The 9,409-nt window shown below is 62.6% G+C and overlaps 2 protein-coding genes across 2 annotated transcripts; both read left to right on the top strand.

The window, feature by feature from the left end:
* Window positions 1-191: 191 nt before the first annotated feature.
* Window positions 192-2,383, top strand: TMX2 (thioredoxin related transmembrane protein 2). Its single transcript, XM_083862668.1, has 8 exons — window positions 192-391; window positions 801-861; window positions 1,023-1,136; window positions 1,271-1,347; window positions 1,422-1,528; window positions 1,616-1,681; window positions 1,790-1,919; window positions 2,015-2,383. Exons 1-8 carry the CDS (start codon window positions 203-205, stop codon window positions 2,153-2,155), a joined length of 885 nt encoding a protein of 294 aa, XP_083718794.1. The 5' UTR covers window positions 192-202; the 3' UTR covers window positions 2,156-2,383.
* Window positions 2,384-2,413: 30 nt separating this feature from the next.
* SELENOH (selenoprotein H) lies at window positions 2,414-3,725 on the top strand. The gene is made up of 5 exons (XM_083862669.1): window positions 2,414-2,595; window positions 2,862-3,076; window positions 3,152-3,297; window positions 3,368-3,481; window positions 3,557-3,725. Exons 2-4 carry the CDS (start codon window positions 2,925-2,927, stop codon window positions 3,466-3,468), a joined length of 399 nt encoding a protein of 132 aa, XP_083718795.1. The 5' UTR covers window positions 2,414-2,595; window positions 2,862-2,924; the 3' UTR covers window positions 3,469-3,481; window positions 3,557-3,725.
* Window positions 3,726-9,409: the final 5,684 nt, after the last annotated feature.

Here is a 9,409-nt window from a genome sequence, read left to right as displayed (position 1 = left end):
GCGGGGCCGCCCCGCCCCGCCATTGGCCGAGCTCCGCCCCTGCTCCCCGTTGCTAAGGGCGACTCGTCCCAGCCTTCTGATTGGCCACCTCTCTCCCTCCCCTCATTGGCCCGCGGGCGCAGGGGCGCGCCCACTTCGCCGCTCGCCATTGGCAGGCGCGGGGAGGCCCCGCCCCCACAGCAGTGAGCGGGGCGGAGGGAAGATGGCGGTGGTGGCGCCGCTGCTGGCGCTGCTGTGGGGGCTGCCCGGGCTCTGCCGATGGCTCGCCCGGCCCTACTACCCATTGTCCGCGCTGCTCGCCGCCGCCTTCCTGCTCGTGCGCAAGGTCCCGCCGCTCTGCCGTGGGCTGCCCTCGCAGCGGGAGGATGGCAACCCCTGTGACTTTGACTGGGTGAGGCGTCGCGGCCTGTCCCCGCACCCCCGCCTTTTCCCGGGCCTGTCCCTGCCTCCCGGGCCTGTCCCCCGGCCTGTCCCCGCACCCCCGGCCCTGCCTGCCTCCCCTCCTGCTCACCCAGCACCCCGGCCCGCCTGAGGGAGGGGATGCCCGGTAGCCCCTGGCGTTGCTCTGCGGTGTCCCCCTACAGCCGAGAGGCCCTCCCAGGCACTGGTCGAGCCCATCGCCGCGGGGCAGCCCCTCTCCTCGCTGTTCTCCCCGGAAGGAAGGAGGGCTCTGGGCTCTGGCAGGGCCTTGGGGCCAGTAGGGCCTGGTATGGCCACAGGCCCCTAGGCCAGGCCAGGCCAGGCGTGGCTCCAAGGTGTCCTGGGCACTTCCAGCTCATGCTGTCCCTTCTCTATGCCAGAGGGAGGTGGAGATCCTCATGTTTCTCAGTGCCATTGTCATGATGAAGAACCGGCGCTCCAGTGAGTCAGGGGGACGTGGGGGGCTGGGGCTGCTTATGGGGCCTCCTCCAGGGAGCTGAATGGGGTGGCATCTGGACAACCAGAGCCAGCCCTCCCTGAAGTTACCCCTAGCTTTCTGGGAGAATCTGGCCCCATCCCTTATCCCTGTCTCTGCATTGCAGTCACCGTGGAGCAGCACATTGGGAATATCTTCATGTTCAGCAAAGTGGCCAACGCCATCCTGTTCTTCCGCCTCGACATCCGCATGGGGCTGCTCTACCTCACGCTCTGCATAGGTGAGCCTGGATGTCTCACTGCCCTAGATTTGCCTTGTCCTGGCTCCCCCTTGCTGCTTGGGGGTAGAGGAGCTCTGTCCCAGGCCCAGCCTGGCCCTCCTGGCACTGGGGGGCTCAGGGTGCTGTCATTGCAGTGTTCCTGATGACCTGCAAGCCACCCCTTTACATGGGCCCTGAGTACATCAAGTACTTCAGTGACAAGACCATCGATGTGAGTATCTCCCCAGCCCTGGGGGTTTTGGGGGGCTCTGCCCACTCCCCCCTAATCCCATGCCCTCATGGCAGGAGGAGCTGGAGAGGGACAAGCGGGTGACGTGGATTGTTGAGTTCTTTGCCAACTGGTCCAGCGAGTGCCAGTCTTTTGCCCCAATCTTTGCTGACCTCTCTCTCAAGTGAGTGGCACCCAGTGGGATCTTAGTGGGTAACGGGGCCTGTGGTCCCCTGTGTCCCCCACAGCCATGTGTCCCCATCCTGCCCAGGTACAACTGCTCAGGACTCCAGTTTGGGAAGGTGGATGTTGGCCGGTACACAGACGTCAGCACCAGGTGTGGAGAGCACAGCCTGGGCAAGCAGGGCCCACTCTGGGGCCGTCCCTGTGACCCTCCAGCTCCCTCAGGCTGCCTGAGGGTCACTGTTGGCTTGTCCTGACACAGGTACAAGGTCAGCACCTCGCCTCTCACCAAGCAGCTGCCCACCCTCATCCTCTTCCAGGGTGGGACAGAGATCATGCGGCGACCGCAGATTGACAAGAAGGGCCGGGCTGTGTCCTGGACCTTCTCCGAGGTGGGTGGGACCCTCTGTTCCCCTGCCCACCCTGTGCCTGGGACGAAGGGGAGAGCTCGAGGTCCCAGTGGTGCTGATGCTCCTCTTGGCCACAGGAGAATGTGATCCGGGAGTTCAATCTCAACGAGCTCTACCAGAAGGCCAAGAAGCAGTCGAAGCCGCGGGAGGAGGGGCCTGAGGAGCCCCCAGCTGTGCCAGCGGCTGCGCCTCAGGAGGAGACCAAGAAGGACAAGTAGAAGCTGCCCTGCACTGTCACCCATCACTATGTCACCATTAGCCTGGTGGCACCGGCCCCGCGGGCCCGCCCGGCCCTGCCCGGAGCCGTTCTCCGTGGGGACTTTTCCCGGCTGAGCCCCGGGAATGCAGCGGTGCCCCCCAGCCCCGTGCGAGCAGGGCGGTAGGAGGGGCCCCGCCTCGGTTAACGCTCGCTCTCATCCATCGCTGACAATAAACGGTCCGTGCCGTGCCCGTGTCCCGTCTCCGTGTCCCCTGTCCCGGACCGCGTATAGGGGCGGGGCTTACCGGGGGCGGGGCCCCTCTGAACCCCCGCGCTCTGATTGGCCGGGGCGGTGCTGCCGGAAGCGGAGCCCGCAGGGGGGCCCGGTGCCCGTCTCGGCTCCGCCTCTTCCGGCTCCGCCCCCGGCGGTGCGCGCTCGCGGCACGTGGCCAGCGGCAGGTAGGAGGCGGCGCGGCCGCTCCGGACCCGCGTCTGTCCCCTCCCTTCCCCGGGGCCTCGCTTCCCTGCTTTCCCCAGCCACACACCTTGGCGGGATCCCTGGGGAGCCGCTTCCCGCCCTCCACAGCAGCATCCCAGCGGGGACCGTCATTTCCCCCAGTGGCGCATCAGCGGGGACTGGCCCTTCCTGGCCCAGCAGTGTCCTCATAGGGACCCACCTTTCACTCCCCTGAAAGCGGAGTACCTGAGACCCCTTCTCACCCCAGGGCGGCATTCCGGGAGCCCCTTTCTTGCTCCGGCTTAGGCCCCGCCGCCTCGGCGCTCCCAGGATGGCTCCCCGAGGGAGGAAGCGCGGAGCCCAGCAGCCGGCGGCGGCCGAGGCACCGGAGACAGCGGTAGCCCCGAAGAAGCGGGCGCGGGCCCAGGCTCAAGACGAGGGCAGCCCCGGGGACATGGGCCCCCGTGTCGTCATCGAGCACTGGTGAGCAGCCGAGGTGCCGGGGGCGGTGTGAGGTCCTGGGTGCCCGGCGGGTCGCTGACCGCCGTGTCCCCACAGCAAGAGCTGACGCGTGTACGGGCGCAACGCGGCGGCGGTGAGCGAGGCCCTGCGCGGGGCCATGGCCCACCTCCCCGTGGACATCAACCCCCGGCCGCCGCGCAGGAACAGCTTCGAGGTGTCCCTGGTGAAGGAGGACGGCAGCAGTAAGTGCTGGGCTGGGGGGCGGCAGGGCTCCCCGCACCCCTGATCCTATAATCCCCCTTATCTCTGCAGCCGTGGAGCTGTGGAGCGGTATCGGGAAGGGGCCCCCCCGCAAGCTGAAGTTCCCCCAGCCGGAGACTGTAGTGGAAGCCCTGAAGAGCAGCTTGGCATAGAGGTGTTGGCCAGGTGAGTGGGGATGGGACTAGGATGGGACAGGGACTAGGTTGGGACCAACAGGGACCAACTTCCCTCTCTCCACAGCCGAGCCAGGACCGGCGCAGGCGGCACGAGCATCCATGAAGAGGCGAGACCAAGTGGGGGGCACCTGCCAGCCCCAGTCTCGTCCCTGATGCTGCAGCTCTGCCACTGCCAGACACCTGGCTCCCTCCACACCCTCTTGTCCTCCCAATCTCCAATAAAGTTTAGTACTCCACAGTACAACTCCAGCCCTTTATTCCAAGGACACACAGTGCAACGGGTGCAGGCAGTGGTGGGGGGAGAGGCAGAGGCAACCCCCTCTAGGTGAGGACATCTATCTCCTCTTCTGACTCAGATGAGGGACAAGGCCAGAGGCAGACTGTGCCAGGTGGCAGGAACAGCTCCCATGTCCCCACATCCACCTCCTCCTCCTCAGTGTCACTTCCAGGGGTCTCTGGGGGTACTGCCTGCTGGCAGCCATGCTGGGACACAGGGGAGTCCCCACGCTGCTGCATCCCATTTGCACTGGCAGGCTGCTGGGATGGGGAGAACTCACTCACCTGCTCCCGTGCATCCACATCCTGAGGGGGCTGTGCTTCTGTCACTCCCAGATCACCCACCAGCACTGCCCGAGGCGTGGGGCAGGGCTGCACTTCCCGCACCACCTCCCAGCACCCCCAGCTCTCCACCTTCCGCAGCCTCATCCGCCCGATGGGGCTGGGCTGTGCGTGCCCCAGAGACTGTGGCTGCCTCTGGGGGGACGCCCCAGAGCTGGCACTGGCAGGCTCAGCTGTGTCAGGTGCCGCCACGGTGGAGACCTCCTGAGCGGACTGCAGGCAGGAGCGGTCGAGCTGCCGCTGGGCTCCCAGTCTCACCAGGCGTCCTCCCCAGAGCTGCAGCGACTCCAGCTCGGTGACACGGAGGCGGCGGGCGGCCGCCAGCACCTCGTGCACCTCCTCCTGTGTCACCTCCAGCTCGGCAGTGTAGAAGAAGTGCACCAGCTTGCGCAGCACCCCAATCTTCAGCCCTGCCAGCTCCAGCACCACCCTGCAACCCTGGGGGGGCAGCTCTCGGCCCAGCTGCTCCATGAAGAAGGGGCTGCAGACGGAGAGAACACTGCAGTGGGCCACCACTGCCTCGCCTGCAAAGCAACAGTGGCTGTCACTGCCCGGCAACCCTTCCTGCTCACCCCAGTCCTTCCTAGGGGGTTGCAGAGACCCTGCCTGCAGCTCCCCAGGCGTGCTGGCCTCCCTCGGCAATGCTGCCCGCTCACCTTCAGCCCACAGGACCACATCACAGAAGACGTCGGCTCGCTGCTGCTGCTGGTGGAGGTGCTGGAAGGCGGTGCGCAGCAGGCGGGTGCTGCGGTACAGCAGCTGCGGGGCGGCTGTGGGAGAGCCCATGGGCGTCCTGCGGGGACAGACAGCATCGTGCTGGGGACTCGGGGACCCGCGCCCGCCTGCCCTCTTCGGCCTGTCCCATACTGTTTGGGGCTGGGATGTGGTGGGGCCGATGTCTGCAGAGCCCCGGCCGGGCAGAGCCCGCGCTGTCCCCGCACGGTCCCGGTGTCCGCCCGGGCCCGGATCAGCCCCGCCGCACCGCCCTCAGCGCGTCCGCCAGGGGGCGCCCCAGCGGGAGCTGTGAGGCGGCCCCGGCCCAGCCCCGCCGCCCGCCCCGGGCTCGTCGCCTACCTGCCCAGGGGGCCGCGGGCCGCCGCCGAAGCGCCCCGGGGCTGCGTCCCGAACCCGCGGAGCGGCCGCGGGGATCGGTGACCGAGATCGGGGCCCTGTCCGCCTCGCCTCGCGCCCTCGGCCTCACGTGTCGCGGCGGCCTCGCCCCGCCCGCCGCCCCGTCCCGTCCCGTCCCTCCGCCAATCGCAGCCCGGCAGCCAATGGCGGCGTGGCGGGAACGGCGCGGAGCATTGGGGGCGGCACCGGCGGGACCGGGACCGGGACCCGCCTGCTGTGACCGAGCCCTTCCCGCAGCCCGCCCCAGCCGCGGTACCCCTGCTCTGTCCGGGCGCTGCAGGCACGGCCCGTGTTCTGTCGTGTGATGGCGGCGGCGCTGAGGGCGGCCTGGGTGCGGTCACCGCCTGCCCCTCATCCCACCCTGATCCTCATGGCCCCACGGACACGGCAGCCAGGCCAGGGCTGCTCGTGGTCACCGCAGAGGTGGCACTGAAGAACACGAGGTCGATAGTGGGGACGGTGCTGCCTGGGGCTCATCCTCTCTGGAGCAGCCCTGGGTTCAAGAGCTCAGAGCCCTGCGATGCACCTTGGTTTGGATTTCACACTCCACTGTGCCCTCGCATGTGAGAAACAGTGTTTTCGTGCCCCAAGCTTCTGGAGGGGAGGATTGATGGTACTTTGGAAGCCATCCTTCAAGCAAGTGATGCTGCCCACTTAGTTTGAAAGTATTTTGTCACTTTATAAAGCACCCATTGTACAAACATCTGCGTCAGTCACTCCACATACGCGAACAAAGATTATAATCCATCTCCATCGCCTGGAGACAGTGGCTGTTCCTACAAACAACCCAAGTGGGAGGAAATTTCAGGAGCTGCAGAAGGACAGGAGCCTGAATGTCGCCATAGAGTTTAACTCTACGAAGTCTTCAAATGTGGTCTTGCAGAGGGATTTTCATCTGGTCGGACATGTGAGAGTGGTTTTTCTTCTCTGTTTTTTCTGTGTGCAAAATGGACACAAACCAAGGAAGAAAGTGGCTGGTGCTGGGCCTTTGAGGTCACTGGCAGTCTGTCACTGCCCCCGGGTGGTTTGGAGCCCAGCCTGGAATACTGAGGGATGCAGCAAAACAAGTAATTTCATATCAAAGTGCTATCATATGTTCGTAAAAATAGAAGGAAAATAGAGATGTTTCCTCCCCCACCCCTTGCAATCCTTTGGAATTACAATGATCAGAGCTGCCGCCTGGAAAGCCTGACCTCACTAGGAGCACATGGATCCAGATGCTGTGGAGTGCCCTGTGACAGTGAGTGGGACCACAGTGGAACAGAGGGCAGCCACATTCCAGCAAGCAGGACTGGGGTGTTGGGGTTTTCATGTTTCAGCACTAATCCCTGTCAGGCAAAGCCCCCACTCCACTGTACCCCAACAGCTGCAGCGCTGCTCTCCCCTCAGTGGCCTCGTCTGCTCTTAAAACTCACTGATACTTGAACTGGCACCCCAGCAACCACTTCCAGGTACACAAAAGAGACCTTTTATGAGTGTCATTTTTACTAGTATCCAAAGCCAAATAACATAGAGTTGAAAAATCACCAGCAGCCTTTTGTCCCATTGACCCCTCTCTCCATTTATGCTGCCAGATTTTCCGGGAAAAAAAAGTACGGGATTGCAGTTTTCACTGCGAAATGTGTCAGACCCTGAATCCTTCTGTCCACCTTCAGGTGCTCAGACGCTGCAGACCTGTGTCCTTGGCCCTTGGTGTGTGGCTGGGCGCAGTGCTGGGTGACTCAGAGGGTTGGGAATGTCCAGTGGGGCTTATCTCCTGGTGGGATTCACTGCAGAGGGGAAGGCAAGGCCTAAACTGTGCTCTCTCTACTATTGATAGGAAGAGAGGCCTCCTTACAGGACAAATCTCGTTTTTCCAGTGTCTCCCAAGCCCTCAAATCAGCAATTTCTGAGCCAGTTTCTGTAAGAGAAAGGAAATTCCCATCTCAAGTCTCACAGTGAGGATCATTTTCAGCTATGCCCCTTTTCCTATGCTGCAGGGCAGGACCTGCCTCTGAGTCTCTGCTCTCCAGAGGGACCTTGGACCCTGCACAGTGGCAAAAGGGATGGATGAAGGCAAGATCTGAGGCCAGGAAAGGCACTGGGAAAGGAGAGACTGTAAGTGGCAATAGATCCTTGTGGAGCTGGGAGGGAAGGAGATTTCTGTGCATGCTTCAGTCACCTGCACATTTGGGCAAACGATGTACCAGGAGTTTGACATCCCGAGGGCACGGTGGGATGCAGCCAGGCTGAAAGCAGGATGGTCTGTGGGCATGGGAGAGCCCAAGCACGGTGGGAGGCTAGTGGGCAGCAGGGGCAACACCAAGCACATGGAGCTGCACTGGGAAGGTGTCAGGGTGGGTTCTAGGCTTGCTTTGTGGGCTGGTGTCTTCCAGTTGGAGCTGGAAAGCTCTGTCAGGCCCCACTTCCCTCCTTCAGCACCGGTGTCCGACGGATGAGTCGCTTCACCCCCTGGTGCCGCACTTCCCCTCCTACGGGGAGGGACAACAACCTGTCGGGATTCCCATAGGAAAGGAGCTGCGGAAGGGCCTTGTTATCCTGACCTGGAACAATGCAGGCCATCCCCCTGAGCTGCTTGTGTGGACACGGAGACGGCAGCCTCCCCTTCCTCCTGCCCTCGGCACGAGCCTGCCTTGTAAACAAATTGTCTTGCTCCGTTCCGGTGGCAGCTGCACTTCTGGGCGTCTCATCTGGGAAAGGCATCAGCTGTAGGATGAAAGGGGAAGTGCAAGATGTTATTACAAGCAATTACTGTAAAAGAGGGGAAACTTTCCCATGCTAGTAACACATCTCTCCTCTTCCCAGGACGCAGTGGGGCAGACTCCTCTGCCGCAGGAGTTATAGTCAAACAGGAGCGTGATCTGCTGCGGAGTGAGCCGAAGCCGGAGGATCGGGGTCCAGCCTGCCTTCCAAAGTAAGCAGGCGCTGCCGGGTGTTCCAGCTGCCGGGGCAGGGCTGGGGCAGGGCCAGTGCCTGGATAATTCCTGTGCAGCTCCATCCCGGGGACAGGAGGCACTCTGCCGGCGTCAGAGCCGTGTTTGCAAGAGTACCTTTAGTCTTTGAAGAGGGCAGAGGGAGGGTGTGACTGTGCCGGGACCATGCATGAACCTCCTAGACCCTGCTGCCCCAACTGCCTAGGCAGAGGCCTCAAAGGATGTGTCAATGGTGCTGTGATGGAGGAGCAAGGTGTTTCCGATGCCTCTTCCCAGAGGGAGAACTGTCCCTTGGGAGGTGTCAAGTAGGCAAAAACTCTTCCTCCCAGAAGGAATTTTGAGAGCACTTCTTCTCCCTCCTTGTTCCTGAAACTCAGGGGATGTATCCACCTTCTTCCTTGTGTGGGCCAAGAGGAAGGATGTGCCCTTCTTCCTTGTGTGGGCAAATGGGGATTATTTCTAATCTGGGAGCAGTTCTCACTCGAGGCACAAGGCTGAGAGGGGACCCAGCTTGCTTGTTTTGGGTGACAACGAAGATGAAGTGATGCAGAGAGAAGGTCCCACTTTCCTGCTGTGGAATGGAGAGCCCCTCTCCTCCCTGGGAGGGGAGAGACCAGCTCTCCCTCTGCTGCCAGCTGGTTGGATGGCCTATTTTACTAACCAAACATCAGGGAGGGTTTGGGGGTCCCACGCCCTGATAATTTCCCTTGATGTGCCCTTTGTATGCATCAAATCCCATTTCGCCCCATAACACCTTTCTGTACCACCTTTAGCAACCCCCTGCCGGCTCGGGATCACCTCCCTCACACCTCCATCCGGAGGCTGTTATCACATCCTCCCTGCCTCCCAGTGCATATTTACCCCAGGAATCACCTGTCCCACCCAAAACCGTCCTCAACTCTTTTCCTCTATCATTATCTCACCAAGAGTCTGGCAGTCAGGAGCAGGCAGAGTTCTCTCCGGTGCCTGACTAGGGACGAGGCAGAAAATTGCCACCTTCGGGGGACCTGGACTTCTCCCAGGTGAGCAGCCGGGAACGCGCGATGGGGGCTGGCTCGGCGTTACTTCCCTGCCTCCCAGGGAATGGGAACCCCTCCATCACTGAGGATGAGCTGTGGTTGGGTTCCTGCCAGAACCTGCTCCCCTGAGCCAGAGGGGACCGGGTGACCTCCCTGGGACGTACTGCAGCCCATCCCGCCATGGAATCTTGCTTCTGGGCAAGTTCCACCCTGGAC

Source organism: Zosterops lateralis (assembly GCF_965231275.1).
Source record: "Zosterops lateralis genome assembly, chromosome: 6".
Taxonomy (NCBI): Eukaryota; Metazoa; Chordata; class Aves; order Passeriformes; family Zosteropidae; genus Zosterops; species Zosterops lateralis.
The sequence above is the reverse complement of the archived record's forward strand: the minus strand, read 5'-3'. Positions and strand labels throughout refer to the sequence as shown.

Bases quoted from the DNA above. Each gene is read 5' to 3' on its own strand.
- TMX2 (XM_083862668.1), top strand. From the start codon at position 203: ATGGCGGTGGTGGCGCCGCTGCTGGCGCTGCTGTGGGGGCTGCCCGGG. The intron at 1,348-1,421 runs GTGAGTATCTCC...CCCTCATGGCAG, and splicing joins TCAGTGACAAGACCATCGAT to GAGGAGCTGGAGAGGGACAA. The intron at 1,682-1,789 runs GTGTGGAGAGCA...GTCCTGACACAG, and splicing joins TACACAGACGTCAGCACCAG to GTACAAGGTCAGCACCTCGC.